This window comes from Limanda limanda, chromosome 9, assembly GCF_963576545.1.
Source record: "Limanda limanda chromosome 9, fLimLim1.1, whole genome shotgun sequence".
Lineage (NCBI taxonomy): Eukaryota > Metazoa > Chordata > Actinopteri > Pleuronectiformes > Pleuronectidae > Limanda > Limanda limanda.
The window spans coordinates 12,771,887-12,789,606 of record NC_083644.1 but is presented as its reverse complement, the minus strand read 5'-3'; the positions used below and the strand labels follow the sequence as shown (position 1 = coordinate 12,789,606).

Here is a 17,720-nt window from a genome sequence, read left to right as displayed (position 1 = left end):
AAAACTGAAAGATTACATGCAGTGTAAGTCCAGTAGCGAAATGTTGTGTCTGGTTCTGCTTTTGAAAAGTCATTAAGTGTTGATGTTGATCATATTCAAGTTAGTCTTTCAGTCTTTAATTTATAAAATGTATAAATGTGAACGACCACACAGTTCAGTGAGAGGACAGTACAGGACCATACACTCCTCCTACCAGCCGTGCTAAGTGCGCCACAGGCAGAATAGCTGCATAACAATAAATGAGAATATCTTTTCACTTGGCTAAAGAGAGCAAGGACAGGTAGCGCCTCTGTCCACGGAAATATTTTAGCATTGTAAACAAGGCCTTGGAATAATATTAGCACTTTGCCTGTTGCCTTTGTTTACATACCCGAGATCCTTTGCAAGTGGGAGAGCGCGCCTTTACATCCAAAGAAATGGCTCGTGGTCATTTTTGCTCCTGAATATTTTTTTTCTGATTATCTTTTTACAGAGTTTTTCCTGGCCGGAAAATTAGGCAGGGTTGGTACCGAGCCGTCAGACCGCGGGTGGGGGCTGTACCAGGCCCGGGGCAGTCACCATGGGATCCATGCACAGCTCCACCGGCCCAGGCAGAGCGCACGTCTCCGTGGCACAAACCCAGGGACCTCAGACAGCTCCTCTGCCCGGTTCAGAGTGCGCCCAGCATGGCCACAGCACCACCAAGCCTGGGGCAGACACCCAGGGAGCCATGCACAAGCCCACTAAGTCCGCTTACAGTGTTCATTTTGGGTCTTTCCCGGCTCAGTCAGTAATTTACCGCTCCACTCTGTCATGCTACGTCACTTCACATTTGGCATTATAGTGTGTCTCCACTTGTGATGGGATCGCACTTCCCGGCTCTATACACAAAGAAACGTGTGCAACTTGTTCACCAAAGACCAAATTATGTTTTCCCTTTAAAGCCATTCTGACTACACAGATGGGTCCGCTGCCATGAGAGGGAGAGAGTAGAGCCAGAAGGAGCCGAGCGAAAAAAAATGTGCTGCGTGCAACTGTACCATGAAATATGATTTTGCTCTCTTTTACACTCACTGTAGTGGTGGCCACAGTATATGGGAAACACTGAAAAGTGTACAGATATTTTCCATTCATTAGGAAACTATATGGTCTGAGGAGGATCAGCTGTACAGTCCTTCATATGTGGCCCAGGACACATTTGGCTTCACACAGTGAAAAGAATGCGGCCACCAGACACCTCTGAATGTGAGGGATTAGATCTCAAATGTGTCCTCAATGTGTTTTGGATGAGCTCACACCTGTATCGAGAGCTGTTGACAAAATACAAAATCAAAATGCAATAATCTCACATTTGTATTCCACTGAAGGGAGGGCCAGTAAAACCCACCGAGGTGGAACCCAGGTCATATTGCAGTCTGTGTTGGGTTGTCCGGTTTAATTGTATTTCCGTGAAGTTTCCACAGAGCAGATAGTGTCTGCGTTTCAGGGTAAACTGTGCCTTTAGGAGGGTTTCCTACATAATGCTATCAGCCTCTCTGAAAGCTCAACATGTTGATGCAGTCCCTTTACTTTAGCCTGGGGGGGGCGGTGCGTTTAGGTGACTTAAAAAGAATTTGTTATCCTATATGGATTAAGTTGAGTGGAAAAGTGGATGGTGTGAATGGACGTAGTCAGCACAGTGTTGCTCTGTGTTGAATGAATACAGATTATGTACACTAGATATCATTCTCTTCATTGTTAGGCCACACCGTATAGAAAGTGGCACCGCTAATGGCCCTTGAGGAGCTGCTGTGAGCCAACCAGCCCTTTTAACCCACTGAAATTAACACTGCAGCAGCCAACACTTGACTCCAGCCCAAGCACTTATATGTCAATGGCCTTTCCCATAATCCTTTGCCCAACAGTGAGTGCGTGCAGGCTTGAGTGGGTGGAGAAGAGAAACTAATTGCCGAAAACCAGTATGAGGATGAGAGTTTGTAGCCAGCAGGCCTGCGACCCTGTAGCGGTGGTGGTGGTTAGCTCATCTCCTCGTTGAAAGCTGAAGCTCCTCTGATGGGGGAACAATGGAGCCTGAGATGGGTGTGGCAGTGAGGGGAGGTGAGAGGGCAGATAAGGTGTTAACATGACTGAGAGGGAGAGACTTCAGCGAGGATGTGGGGCAGAAAGGTGAAACCTGGAATGCGGCGGTGATGAGGTCATACCTGTGTGTGGGTCTGTGTGTGTGTGCGAGGCGGAGAGAAAGAGAGCGAGAGCAATGCCTCACAGAGGATTCGGTTCACAGCCCCTTGAGGCCCCATCAGTACTGATGTCATGGGAAACTATTACAAAGCCCATCCCGGCTGTTTGTAAACTCTCTTCATTTCCTTGTCGAAAATCTGGGGGCCACATGAAAGCCTCCGTTTTGAACTCCTGAATAAAAACACAGCTTGTCTGAGGGGAATATACTGTAACACGACCAGGCCAGAGTAGAAAGTACCGAGTGAAAATCTACTCCAACTTGGACAAGATGTAAATCATTACTTTCCCCTTTGAAGTTCTTCCCGTCTCTTCCTCTTGGTCCCTGTCTCCCCCTTGTCTTCATTACTTATCATTTCTGGTGACTGTAAACATTGTGAATTGATCCCCGCTGCTGTCCTGCAGGACCGTGGGGCCCCTCTCTGTGTGGTGTGTTGAAAACAGATCAAGTTTGAGGAGCCGGGGAACATGAAAGAAGGGAGCTAACTACAGGGGGATAAACACATTCCTCTGCAACCCGGCCGGCTACCGCTGCCGCCGCCGCCGCCGGCCGGTGGCAGCACAGGGGAGCTCGCAGCGAGGAGCATTGTGGCCACAAAGCGAGGTGAAGGGGGGGGGTGGGGGTGCGCCTGAATATCCCTGAGCTCCCTCAGATCTCACAGGCAGCAAGCAGCACTTGACCTTTGCAGCACTAAAGGAATATGACAGCCGTGAAGCCCACAGAAAGAATAGGTAGAGAGGCAGAGTGGGGGGGGGGGAATGAGAGGCAAGAGACAAAAGCCACACAAAGTGCAGCCTGCCACCAAAACAGTTAGTTTGCAATCAATGTCACTCATCCCTCCTGTCGGGACAGTTTGATTTCCACTTTTCAAATGAGCCGTTTATTTTTGGGCCTGATAACAGGGCTGGATAAATTGAAATTGGCAGCTTCACAAACCAGAGATAATAGTCAACCACGCAGGAGATCATGTGAACAGCTCTTTCTTTCACTTTACTCGAGCCCCCACCCTCTCTCTTTCTCCTGTCGAAGACGAGAAAGGAGGAAACGAGGGAGGGAGACGGAGAGAAAAAAGGGCTAATCTTAGTCACAATCAGAGGAGGCTGAGAAGGCAAAAAAAAAGGGAGTCTAAAAATGAGGTGAGGCGGAGAGAAAAGGGGGCACAGGGAGAAAAAAAAAAATGTCCCGGTGATCAGGAGGAGGGCTGGAGGGGGCGGTGAGGTGGGGGGTGTACAGGAGAGGTGAGGATAGAAAGAGAAAAGGAGGGAAGGAGGGAATTTCTTTAATGTTCCTGGCAGCGGACCAGATGAGGTCTCAAGGTTATCCCGGCTTTGCAAACTCCCACGGGAAAGGTGGAGTGCTGAGGGCCGAAGGAGGGGGGGGAGACGAGGGCTCGAGGTGGAAGAGAGGAGGGAGAGATGGCTGCCCTTTTTCTCCAGGAGGGAGGCTAATGCTCTGGGGGGAGAGTAATCCTCGGGCCCTCTTGTCTGATAAGGTTGGCCTTGGCCCAGGTAGGCGGAGAGAAAGGGCTGGAGGGCCTCCCAGGGCATCCTCGCAGACAGCTCTGCCCTCTGCCAGGTTAGCTCAGCAGCAAAACTCCGAGATTTGATGAATTATTTCTCAAGTCATTAGTAATAATCACATTTCGGTGTTAACAATGTAATACCCCGCTGATTCCCACAGTGCAGCTAAGCATTCTTCCCTCCGGGGAGGTCAGAGGTCATGGGCAGCTATTGTGCAGAACAGCTGGATCCAGTAGGAGGTCAGCAGTTTGCTGGAGGACTCTTCAGCAGAGCAGGACCTCTCTAACGTGGGGCATGAACCTGACAAACTCTCTCTTGGACCGAAAACCCTATTTGCTTGATGTTGTGTTGATTTTGTTACTTATTAATATGAATTTCATAAATATACCCAGCCTGTCTTATTTCATCAATCGTCCTCTGCAAATTGAAACAGCTTGTCGGGAAGAGGAAACGCTTTCATCATTCTAAACGTAACCCTTCACCGCTCCGTTAAAAGCGTTTAAACTTATCACCCTCATGCAAATATGAATAAGCCTTGAATGTGACACGTTTCATCTGAGTCTGACAGTACGGGGGGGGGGGGGGACCAGTGCCTGCATCAGAAAGGATCTGCATCGATACTCTGCGTGTGTTTGTTTACACTAAACTGGGCCTTTTAAACATAATGATTCACAGCATCAAGCTGTCAGTTTAGGAAGCTGTATGCGTGTGTGTGTGTGTGTGTGTGTGTGTGTGTGCATGCGTTCCTGCCTCTTCAAAGACTGGCCCTCTTATCTGCAGTCAACAAACGGCCTCCTCGAAAGGAAATGAGGGAGGCTTCATGCACCTGTAATTCAAATGTCCCAGTGTTCGCTGAGAGTAAACAAGAAACACTCTGGGATTCACCACAACTCCGTTTTATGTGGACCTGACGGTTAATGGATGGAAAGAGAAATGTAATACTTCAGTGGTGTTCCTATGTTTGTTCAAATCTGGGAACTGGTTTTGAAACAAAGGGAAATATCTCCATAAGAGACTGATTATTCTCCTAAGATCAGTTTTCTCTCACTGGTGAATCTGGCCTTAAAAGCTGATAACAGCTTTTAAGGCTGATAACAGCTTTTAAGGCCTTTTAGATTAAATGCAGAAAATGGTGCCGGTCAGAGTATTTCAGAATTGTGTCTTTTACATGTGAAGAAGGCAGCGGATTGTCCAAGTGGTCTCAACATTCAGGTGAGAAGAGCGATTGGAGTTGAGCACACAGGAGGTACAGGAAGAACTTCACTGTGGAAATCATGTGTTTGTCTTTACTGCACATCTCCACTGGTGTCAGCCCTCAAGCCCAAAAGCTCTCAAATCCTGTTGTCTTTCCCAGTTGATATCTTTGTCAGAGTCCTCTTTTGTTATCCTGAGAATTTTGTTAGTTTTTTTAGATTTTTGGATCCATAAAGCGTTTGATCAACATGCCCACTCGCTCACAGTGAATTCTCCTCCTTTTCCTGCAGTATTTTTACATGGGCTCACTTGGACATTTTACTTAGGGGCTGGAAGGGAAAATTTCCAGAGATATTGACTCTGACATTCTCACATTCAGCTCCACAAAATTTAAGGAGAATGTCCGGAGTTCAGTGCTTCAAATTTAGCCATGAGCACACAACCCAGTGAGTTAAATTAAGTTCAGGTACTGATTGTAATTATGATAATACACTCGTGCAATTCCAAATATCTGAAACCAAATCTGAGGCTATGTTTTCTTTTATCTTTCCTGTAGTTTGACAGTTTGAGCTCCTTGTACAAAGAGTCAGAACATCCAGTAAATGGTGGTTACATTGCATTTGCATGAGTGCACCCCCACCCGCACCACCACCACCACCACCACCACTATCAGCAGCAGCAGCAGCAGCCGTATTCCCAGTATGCTCCCGCCTCAGGCATGCTAACCAGAGACCCAGACCAACTCGCTGGTCTTCTCCCCAACTGCTTCCTCTCCACCGCTGCTGGGTTTGACTCACCATGACCTCTGACCCTCGACGCTACACGGTCTCCCCCACGCATGCAAATAACGCTACTCTGTTCCAGGAGGCATCAGAGGAAAAAGGAGAGGGTCAGATGGAAGGGATGGAAGAGAGAGAGAGAGAGAGAGAGAGGAGGAGGAGTGACGTGGATGGATGGATGGAAGCTGCTGGGGGGGGGATGGATGCGGTCGGGGGGGTGAGTAAGAAGGAGACGGAGCAAAGGAGAGAGAGAGACCCCTAAAGGAAGTGTGAATGTCTTGGTCTCTGAAGTGGAGAAGCAGTGGAGGGAGGCGGTGGCGGCCGCCTGGGGACGCTCCGGTCTGCAGCCCGGCACCGAGGCCTTAAAACATTTCTCTGTTTGAGCCAAAACGCAGCAGCCCAGCGCCTGTGTCTGCGAGGCTCACAGTGACCCGCGCTGATCTCTCTGTGTGTGCGAGAGTGTGTGTGTGTGTGTGTGTATGTGTGTGAAAAGAAAGAAAGCGTGAGTAGATTCACTGTACTTATTGTTTTCCTTGCTCCCAGGCTGCTCCAGGCACCTCGGTTTGTGTCTGTGTGTGTGTGTGTGTGTGTGTGAGGGGAGGTAAGCGATGTGTGCGGCTGTATCTGGAGAGCCTCCAAACCCCCTCATCTCCTCTCCGCTCTCCTCCTTGTGTTCTCTCTGCTTGGAGGATCTGTCAGTTCTCCTCTCTCTTTGTCCCGGCTTTGATCCTGCTCTCCAAGCCTTGGCTGGCCTCGCTAACAGCAGCTGAGCACAGGTCCTACTCCACTCCCACTAACAACACACATCCATGCCACGCTGGGATGATGCGCTCACACACACACACACACACACGCATAAACTCCGCTCCACTTACTCTCTCACACGCTCCAATATGGGTAACGACGGGCTCTGCTATCATTCAATGCTTTCTGTACATTGTCAGAGCTTATCGCTTTCACGCGACCCTCCGTCTGCTGGGTCACGCTCCTCTGACCGGCTGTGGGTGGTGCTCCATACGCGGCCATAGAGTTCTTACAGTATTGCTAATCACTGGCAAATGTAGGCACATGCATTTTGCCAGTTTGATCAAACTTTATGTTTCGCGGAGCTGAAGGCTTGGCAACAAATTCATGACCTAACAGATGTATAGCAAATGAACCCGATGTATTATTGTTTCCATTGCTAACATTGGTTATTGTTCAAATGTGTCTCATTAAAACACATTGTGTGCAGCAAGGCTAAATAGATTTTTCTACATTTTTACTGCAAAGCCTGTCATTGAATGATTTGAAATCTACATTGTGTACGTGCATTTGTGCTCTTCCTCTCTTCTTTATTGGAACATGTGCTATGAATCCTGTTTTCCAGAGCTGTTATCCACATCTTTTTCTTGTTTCTTTATTATAATGTGTCAAAAGTTCCATAGATAGGATAATTTGACATCAAGATAACCGTCTTTTTGATAACTGAACGATCTTCATTTGTGGGATGTGGTTAAAAGTGAGTAAATTGACCTTTAGGTTAAATACCTTTTTCACATTCCTGTTTTTAAGTCATAAATTTTAAGTTGAAATGTAAAATACAAGCTATTTTTAAAGCAGCTTTACCTCTGCAAGCTGCCAGTGAAAGGTTCTCCAGAGCTGTGTGTTTAAGCCTCCTCTCAGTTTCCAAGTACAACAACAAAGTACTGTTGACAGACAGTGGCTGTGCCCACATTAGCCGCCCTGCTTCTTAGGAAGCCAAATGATTTCTGGTAACTTCTTGATCACGCTCCTCACGTTGTGAACTGTTGGATGAGACGAGTCATTCGACCACAGTGCGGCAGCCTCTTGGGAAGGCAGGCTGTGTCGACACAGTGCCACCCTCAGTTTGGCAGCGGCAGCCACATGACACCTCAAGGCCGGCCTTGATACAGCCAGTCTGCCTGCCTGCTTATTTCCCACTCCTCTTGCCAGCAAGTAATGAAGCCTAAATGCCACCATAGGAATTTTCATAGGAACATAGTCAGTTTCACCCCATAGTGTGTTTATGTGTGTGTGTGTGTGTGTTTATGTGTGCGTGTATGAGCACACACGTGGTAACCTTTGCGGCACCTGCAGGAGAACCCTTGGCAGAGGCGCCTTTCATCAATGGCTTAATCATTAAGACATGAGCAGCGTGTGACAGTGGGCCAGATTGTTTTGTGAGTGCAATATCACACACTTTCACACACTTCAGTCCCACAATCTCACTGGCTAATTGCATTATTGCAGTGTGTGGAGGTCCATGGTCGAGAGGGCTCAATAAAGATATGAGGCCTGGGAAAGACTGGGAGCGGTAGAATGAAAAAAAGAGGAAGAGGGAGATAAAGGGGGAAGGGAGGGGGCAATATAAAAATGTGATAAAAAAAAGAAGAGAGGATAAGATGGAGAGGGATGACAGTTGGTGCACGGGACAGCGGAGGGGGCTCACAGGTATAAAGACTGCTAATTCCTCAGTGAAGTGACCTTAAACATGGTGTGATCAGAAGCTTGTATAGGCTCTCCTTCACGGTGAGTCCGCCTGGTTCCCACAGACCTCTTGTGATAGAGGAGTTGACACACAGCAACAGGTAACACTCCAGGGAGCCAGGTGCACCCCCGATAAGACGTTCAACTCGCAGGCAGAAGGGAGGGAGCGACAGACCCGAGGCTCGGTGACTCAGTGCACCACCAGGGATCTCTTGCAACATGAGCGTGAGAAAGTCATTGAGGCGGAGAGCGTTTCCAAACCTACACTCTGTCTGCCTCACATCAGCACATTTGTTTTGGAACTCTGTCAGTGGCATTGTGCAGGGAAGTGACTCAGGTGTGCAGCTCACAACAATGAGACGTGTTGCTGCTGCGCTGGACAGAAGAAACATTGTTGTGCATGAGGGATCTTTAGGATTACTGCAGGTCTGGGCACATGTACAGACCGGCCTCCTCCAGTTTACCACTAAACACAAGACATGTATGCGGTTTCACTGATGTCTCCACATGCCGGTTACTCATTCTGAAATTACAGCTGCTGGAGTGTAAACCCAAATTTTAACCACACATTTAACAGCGTTCATGACTGAAATCTGTTTGATATGAAATCAAACAAAAGCTTTTAAGTGAGAATCAGATGTAATGAAGATGAAATGACTAAAAGGACAATATGATTTAAAGCTACTGTGTTATCGTAACTCATTCGTCCTCAGACTGCCGGCGGTGATGTCATGTAGTTGTACAGACATTATAATTTGCTGCATGCTCAAGTGAAGGCTTGGGGAGAAACTCAAACGGTCCCTGCACCAGTTCCTGTGTCCGGCTAAGTAACTGGTTCCCTGAGGCAGTGGTGGGAAGTAACAAAGTAGAAATACTTTGTTTCTGTACTTAAGTAGATTTTTCACATATCTGTACTTTACTTGAGTATTTCTTTTCCTGACGACTTTTTACTTTTACTTGTTACATTTGAACAAAAATATTTGTACTTTCTACTTCTTACATTCTCAAACTGGCTCGTTACTTGAGCAGCGGAGGTTGGCGCAGCACGCCTCTACGCACCTCTCTCTCTCTCTCTCTCTCATCTAGGGTTCAAAATTTGTAAAATTATACATTACATACATTATATTCATATTGTTGTTATAATTTTTCAGTCAGTTGAGATAAATCTTGAGGAGAAACATTTTGGATTTTGTGTCTGTATAGGCCTACTATAAAAAGCACTTTGCATTTTTTTATTTTGGTACTTGTACTTTTACTTTTGATACTTAAGTACATTTCAACACCAGATACTTTTGATACTTGAGTACTTTTAATATGAGCTACTTTAAGACTTTTACTCAAGTCATTTTCTGACGGGTGACTTCTACTTTTACCGAAGTCACTTTCAGGTAAGATATCTGTACTTTTACTCAAGTATGGCTTTCAAGTACTTTATACATCACTTCCCTGAGGAGCTGGTTCCCAGTGCAGCGCTCAGCCGCCTATCACATCCACGATCCCTCGGCCAGCCGCCGGCGACGCCCCGCGGCTGCAGGCGGCAGGCCGGGCGAGGAGCGCCTTCCCCCGGCCGCCTGCGCGCCACGTGTCGCGGTCTCTCCTCCAGCTGGAGGAGTGTGAGCTCAGCGCGGAGACACGCACGGAGCTCGGCGTGCTTCGGGAAACGCAGCCACGCAGTTTCTGGCTCAGCGTGTTTACCACCGACGTTTATCACTTTTACCGATCCCCCCCCTCTCCTGCCACATGCCACTGAAAGCATCCGGTGTTACGCGTGGATCATGCGCGGGTTTTCTTTCTGTTCTTCGGGACAGAGATAACTTCAAAGTGCGAATATTTCCACTACGTGAAAATAAAAAGCTGATTTTATATAATCAAAGGAAACGATTCAACATTAGTAGTTAATGGAGCTGTAACCTACTTAATGGACAAAAGTTCGTGTTGCTTTTTTCTTTTTTTAATTAATAGTTTACGCATAGGCGATACAAGGAAACAATCATGTGACTAATCACCTCAGTGATACTTTAAATAACTCGGGGACATTAATGCATTAGAGACGAGCTCATTCAAATATCTGTGTTTGTGAGCAGCAACCTGAACACCGTGGAGCATCTAGTGGCCCCATTTCTCTCTCTCTCTCTCTCTCTCTCTCTCTCTCTCTCTCTCTCTCTCTCTCTCTCTCTCTCTCTCTCTCTCTTTACTGCTCGTACGTCTCTCCGACTGCAATAAAGATAAGGCAAATTAAAATTATGACCCCGAAATCTTAAAAAAGCCTTGAACACTGTGGGGCGACGATAGGAGCAGAGGAGGAGCAGAGGAGGAGGAGGAGGAGGAGGAGGAGGAGGAGGAGGAGGAGGAGGAGTGAGCTCAGGAATATCTCTGCTCGGCTCTGGCTCACATTCCGATAAGGGAGCCCGATCCAGCTCTCTGCTGTGGGCGTGGTTTTCCCAGGCTTTTAAAACAGCAGCTGCTATTTACCTTCCCCTCTAATGTAAACCACCGCCGCCGCCACATACCCCCACCCCCCCTCTCTCGCACTCCTTCCCTCCCTCCCTCCTCTCCTCTCCCTCCCCCCCCCCCAAACCTCCAACCACCGCGCTCATAAAACATCCTGGCACGTGCTGTACATTCACAACACCGACGGATGATCAAATGCCAAAAATACTTTGCGCCACATAGTTAGACTGTGCATTAGTGAATGTGATGGGAAGTGGGAAATAATATCCCTCTCACAGGGGGGGAGAGACTGACTTTACACTTCTGGAATATAATACAGATTGTGTTGTATAGCTCCGTCTGTGTCTGTGTGTGTGTGTGTGTGTGTGTTGTTATAAGAGATCACTCGCAAACTCCTCCTCCTGTGGTTTTTAGCTGTCATCCCAAGTTGTTGTATTTTTTTATTTTTTTTACCAAGTTCATTATAACAATATCCATCTTCTGGGAAGGTTTGGATGAAAAGAAAAACAAAAGGGCTCCCTCCTGCGACTCCATGGCACATGACTGAAACTCTGATTACCAGATAGACAACCACTTCCCACTTGTGGTTTTCAAACAGTAGACACAAGTGTTTCAGATGTGTTGACTTTATCTTTACTTGTGGATTGTTTCCAGTTCAATAAGGGCAGATGAGTTTTGCATAGCGCGACACTTTGTTCGTGGGATATGGATAAAATCTTTGATTGTTGGTTTTAATTCATAGGACTGTGGCAGTATAGGAAATGAATATGATCGTTATGTTTCTGGTGTTATTCCAACACATAGTTTGTGTGTGTTTTCATGATTATTCTCTATTATTACTATCTGTTATCACTTGTCTGGTAGATAAATAAGAGCCCGGTGGCGGTGCCCAGTCAGCCGCTCCACTGTTAATATGTGCAGTTGAGTTTTGCATAGCCCGAAACTTTGTTCGTGGGATATGGATAAAAGTCTGATTGTTGGTATTAATTTATAGGACTGTGGCAGGATAGGAAATGAATCCTGCCACAGTCCTATGAATCGTTATGTTTCTGGTGTTATTCCAACACATAGTTTGTGTGTATTTTCGTGATTATTCTCTATTAGTACTATCTGTTATCACTAGTCTGGTAGATAAATAAGAGCCTGGTGGCGGTGCCCAGTCAGCGGCTCCACTGTTAATATGTAAACGCTCCGATGATTGAAGACTGGAGGCAGTTTCCCCGGCCGGGCCCTGGACCCGGGCGGAGCGCCATTGGCCCCCAGCTCCAGCGGCCAAACAACCAATGGGAGGGCGCCGACCACGAGCCGTCCTCCCTCGGGCCGCGTGCCTCTCTCGCTGATTGGTGGAAAGTTACTGTGGGAAAGAAAGTTTGGGAAGTTTCACACGAGCCGTTCGCGTGCAGGGCCAGATATAAATACAAGCCACACGCGGAGCAGCCCACAGAGACTCTGCATCCGCCCCTGACAGCCGCTGCTGCTGCTGCGCACCGCTCGCACGGATTCTAACCTCCTCTCAGGATTCTGGTCTTTCTTTGCGGGAGAGGGGACTTTTTTTTTATATATATATAATAATTTTTTACAACGCTGAAATTATTCACCCCGTCCTTCCTTCCTCCCTGCACCGTTGGACCGTAATTTGTCGTGGTTTTGTGGGATATTTCGAATCATATAAAGATGCCTTCCGACATGATGGAAAAAACCTCCTCCTCCCCGGTCGCTGCGACCCCGGCCAGCATGAACACGACCCCCGATAAACCCAAGACAGCGTCCGAGCACAGAAAGGTATGTTAACCCCAAATTAAACATCTAATCAGTGGCTGTTATCCGAAAACACAAAGCTTCAATCATTTCATTTTTGGACGCAATTTTTACGCACGCGTTTCATCCCAAGCTTGGCGTTTTTCCACTTTTACGCACAAAACATGCGAGACGTATATTTAACAGTTTGTGTCGTTTTTTCTTTCTACCTTCAGTCATCCAAGCCAATTATGGAAAAGAGGAGAAGAGCCCGAATCAACGAGAGTTTGGGGCAGCTGAAAACTCTCATCCTGGATGCGCTCAAAAAAGATGTAAGTGCTCAGCTCTCGGTTGTTTATTTGTGTTCACATCCTGCTTGTAAAACATCCATGGAGCAAGTGAGAGCGTTATCCTAACAATATGTGTGTTTTTATTAAATCCTCAGAGCTCCAGACACTCGAAGCTGGAGAAGGCGGACATCCTTGAGATGACAGTGAAGCATCTCCGGAACCTGCAAAGGGCTCAAATGACCGGTAAGTCGCCTCTTCCAGGACTAGAGACTTCGGGCTTTTTGCTCCACGACCCAGTGAAACGACTGCTATCCAGAGCACGCCCCGGTGATTTATTATGCATTTACCTCGATGTGCATTAGAATATCATAATAAAAATTCCCCCCGTGTGTTTTCTCTGCAGCTGCCCTCAACACAGATCCGACTGTGCTTGGAAAATACCGTGCGGGCTTCAGCGAGTGCATGAATGAAGTCACCCGGTTCCTGTCCACCTGCGAGGGCGTGAACACCGAGGTCAGGACGCGGTTGCTCGGCCACCTGGCCAACTGCATGACCCAGATCAACGCCATGAACTACCCCAGCCAGCACCAGCACCAGCACCAGCTGCCCACCAGCGGCGGACCCACGCACCCGTCCTTCGGCCAGTCCATGGTCCAGATCCCCAACTCGTCCCCGCAGGTCCTGCCCATGAACGCCGTGTCCTGCAAAGGAGGCTCCTCGCCCTCCAGTTTACCGTCGGACGCCACCAAAGTGTACGGAGGCTTCCAGATCGTGCCTGCCACGGACGGACAGTTTGCATTCCTCATCCCCAACGCGGCGTTCGCCCCCAATGGCCCCGTCATCCCGGTGTACGCCAACAACGTAAACACGTCGGTGCCGGCCGCGGTTTCCCCCGGAGCGCCATCAGGCAACTCGGACTCAGTGTGGAGACCCTGGTGAACAGTGGGGGGGTGGAAAAAGGACCATAAGACTTTAAAATGACACTTAATAGTTCTCTCTTTGTTCGATGTTAGAAAAACTTGTTTTTTTTAATCTGTTTTCTCTTGTAAAATGGAAAAGAGTATGCACTATATTTGTACAGCTAACAAGGGAGTAAAGTTCATATTGAAATGAGATCTGTATCGTGGAAGTCCGTTCACTGCATTTTTAAATAATTAAGTTGTACTTTTTTTACTCAGTGATGCCAAAGATATGTTCAATGCTCTTATGCTGTTCTTCGTTTTGGAAGACGAATAAATTTGTAAAGATTTTAAAAAAGACACGCGCCTCTTTCTCTGTTTTCTGTTTTTAGAAAAAAAAACAACCTGGTCCTATTAATGACAATATTACAAATTTCTGTTATTGCTGTTACGTTACTTAGTTTTTGCTCTGTGTGTGAAAGCAAAAACTGACACACCAGGAGCCTTTTTCATTCAGTTCATCATATGTCTTATGTGAAATGATTTCGTTTGTTGAAACCGGCAAATGTTAGAAGTGTAAAAATGGACACAAACGCACAGAAGGTGTTTATAAGCACCTTTAATAACCAACTTTATGGCAAATAGACAGAAATTATTTCTGCAGGAGAGAGAGAGCAACTTCTGAACAGTCATGTCTATTCAAAATAACATGGCTGTTTATCAATGGACACAAGTCACAATCTTCTGTCGTGTCTTGGAGCAGAAACCCTGTGCTCGCTGCAGACTGAGAGATTCTCTTATCGGAGTGAGTGAGTCAGGCGGGAGACGGAGGCTTTGAGATGAATCAGACACAGGAGCTGGACTTTCTGCTGCTGCTGATGTTTCTCAGGCTGAGCTCAGCAGCTTCACCTCTCCTGTTGCGAGCTTCAGAGCCTTACAGAGGTCACTAGCGCCATCTGGCAGCACAGCGTGGAACTGCAGCCCGATTAGCTGTTGTGAGATCAGTGAGTGTGAATGGCTGCTGGTGGATGTGCATCTTGGATGAAAAAGAGTTATTTAACAGAGGGTTGTGGACGCAGGAGAACGCTGTGGTTATTATTCTGTAAGTTAACAGGAGCGTGTTGAGGCATGGTGCCATCAAACAGAAGCTCAGGACCTACATCTCTTAAGGGAATAAAATAGAACGCTTGCTGACTTCAACGCTGCTTTCCCCTCTAACTTTATAATATTGTATTTTACAATTAAATGTAGATAGCCTGTTATATATTTGAAGACCAATGTCGTCTGTATGAATATGAGAATGAAAGAACAAGGAAATGTTTTGGACAATCTGAAGTGGTACATAGCTGTAAATATTGAGGTGATATAATATATAGTCATTGTTGATTTTCAATCATGAATACTGACGTCTGTAAATACACACTTTATTTTCCATATTATAACACTCATTCTTGCCCTCAAAGTGCCTTTTGAGTACTTAATGTTTTATGTACTAATTTCTAGTTTTTGAGGCCTGATGTTGGATCCATGAGTGAATCAATGCACACGTTTCCCACAAATCTTTCCCTTTGCTTTGATTCCATTGTATTGAGACATCAAGCTAAGTGACCATTCATTAGGGCAAATTATGCAGTGACACCCCCCTCCACTCAAAATAACCATCTGATAATTTGAGGTGATTAAGCCCCCCCCACCTCCCTTAAAAAAAAGATAATTATGAGGATTTCCGCCGTTCACTCAGTTTTCACATCACCATCAGCAGCATTAATCCCCTGGACTGTGTGGAGTGGTGGGGGGGAGCCCTGGGCTGTGTCTTTAATCAGAGCTGAGGGACTTCCTCCATGCCGGGTGGGGGGGTTGACAGCAGAAGGACACGTTAAACACCTCACCACTGAGCCATGTGGTAGCGCTCTGCTCTGCCCAGGTGTGTGTGCCCCCTCCAGCTATCCGAGTGTGGCCCTTTTCTTTGAAGGGGGTGCGTTTGAGGAGGGGGGGGTGTGCAGGTGTTTGCAATTATCAGTGCGCTAAGAGGCACAAAGTGTGGATAAGTGCCATCATTTTGAATTTCCATCACACCTTTTCTTTTTTTTTTGTCTTTTACGGGGGGGGCCATGTGTCCCTGTTTGATTGGAGCCATGTGTGCGCTCACGTGTGTGTGTGTGTGTGTGTGTACGTCTTGTGTGTGTGTGTGCAGGGTGCTGGGTGAGGACATGCCCAGCCAAAGGGCACAGTGGGTGAGGTAGTGATGAGTTAAGTGAGGAGGGGGGGGGGGCTCAGGGAAAGGCCTACCACACGGGAACAGTCGGCCTCCTGTGAGCCAGAGTGTCCACACACACACACAATCACACACATACACAATCACACACACACACACAGAGAGAATGTTCCCACAACATTCCAGCTGTGCTCGGACCAGTGTCGAGCTTCCTGCCCTCGGCCCCGGGGCCACAGCTGGACATGGGACGTCCGTGAGGCACGTGGTGTGACCCGGACAACACCCAGCTGCTGAGCCCTCCCACCCGCCTCACCACCTTTCCCCCCTTTTCCGCTTCTCCTCCATGCCTCCCCCTTCACCCACCAACATCTCCAGCGGTCTCTTCCCCTCTGGAGAACAGCTTTACGAGCCTCTCCAATTACCCAGTGCAGTGGCCGAGCTGCCGGAGTGACCGCACACATGTCACAACACGACCAGGGGGTTAGCTGCCATGCGTGTCCATTAACTTTTCCCACACTCCGCGTACATGCAGGGAGCGAAAGGAGGGGGGAAAAATCCCCTCTGCTTCCTCCTTGGCTCCCTAAGTGCTACCATATGGTCTGCTCTCCCTCTCTCTCTCTCTCGGTTCTTCTGTCTCTCTCTCCCTCTCTCTCCCGGGCCTGTCACTGGGGCTGTCTTTGATTGCAGCCCAGACAAGCGAGAGCTTTATGATTTAAGCCCAGGGCTTGCTGTACCAAGCCCTGGACTCATTTTGAAGCCAAACTCCTCTCCTTCCCCTCCTCTCCCCCATCCCCTCGCACCTCCTCCGACCCTCCCTCCTCCTGCAGTTGCAGGGGAAGGCTGTTTTCTGGCAGGAAATGAATAGCTCCCAGATGAGCGCAGGAACCTGAGAGGTCGTGAGAAAGAGGCGAACCCCCCTCCGCAGGCCCGGCCTGCTGCCAGCCGCCAGGGGAATGTGGGAGAGCGCCTCTCTGACACACGCATCAACCCCTTTGCCCTCCACCACACCGCCTGACTGACTGCCTGCCTGCCTCGGCGCTGGGCCCTGAGCCTGGAAATAGACTGATAGACGGGGCAACCGCCACCGAGCCAGGCAGCACAGCTCGTCAGGCAGCCAGCAGATCAGCCAGGAAGGGAAAGCAAAAGCTGTGGGAAAGGAGAGAGAAGTGTTGGGTCTGTGTGGGCGGAAGTGGATCAGTGTGTGTATACAGTCTGAAGCCGGACCCAACTGTACAATACAATGGAGATGTAGATCTATAATTTAAGTTTACATAAGGCTCACATGACACCGATTGGTTATTTGTGCAGATCTTGTCCTCATGCACACACTTACTGACATGCCCCCCCCCTTCGGTCCCAGAGGGTCACGCTGTATTCCAGAGTACACACTTACTCAAACAGGTGTTCCTTGTCCGGAGAAAAGGGTTTTTCCCTTGGTTCCCCGTGTGCTGAACTAACATTTATTCCTTGTGAGGTTGATGCTGTTATTGTTGGACGTGATCAGGAGTTTAGCCATAGCTGTCCGGGTGTATTTTAGGATCTTTTTTAATCATTGGTCTGCATCAGCCTGACATATTGAGATCACAATCAATATTTTCCCAAATTTTTGGCTTGTGTCACCTTAAGATGACTATGGCCTTGTTCAGAGATTAACAAACAAGTGACTTTTACTTTTCTGATTATTTCACATCAAGGCTTTGTAGAAGTTTCCCTCTTATAGAAGTTGAAAAATAATTTGTGGAAGTCCGAAAAAATGGCATATATGAGCAGATGAAGGTGGATTAAAGTCTACAGAGTCTAATAGTGACTGATGTAAATGTCCTATTCATTTTCTCCATTGACGTTTCCGAAAATCCTTATTAAATAAGTTTTAGTTCCCTGGCCAACTGGCCACGTGATGAATTGTCACCATGAAACATTTGCTTCTGCG

At 47.6% G+C, this 17,720-nt stretch overlaps 1 protein-coding gene across 1 annotated transcript; it reads left to right on the top strand.

Annotated features, from left to right (window-relative positions):
• Positions 1-12,110: 12,110 nt before the first annotated feature.
• her6 (hairy-related 6) lies at positions 12,111-13,933 on the top strand. Its single transcript, XM_061078196.1, has 4 exons — positions 12,111-12,431; positions 12,623-12,718; positions 12,832-12,919; positions 13,080-13,933. Exons 1-4 carry the CDS (start codon positions 12,324-12,326, stop codon positions 13,613-13,615), a joined length of 828 nt encoding a protein of 275 aa, XP_060934179.1. The 5' UTR covers positions 12,111-12,323; the 3' UTR covers positions 13,616-13,933.
• The last annotated feature ends 3,787 nt before the right edge of the window (positions 13,934-17,720 follow it).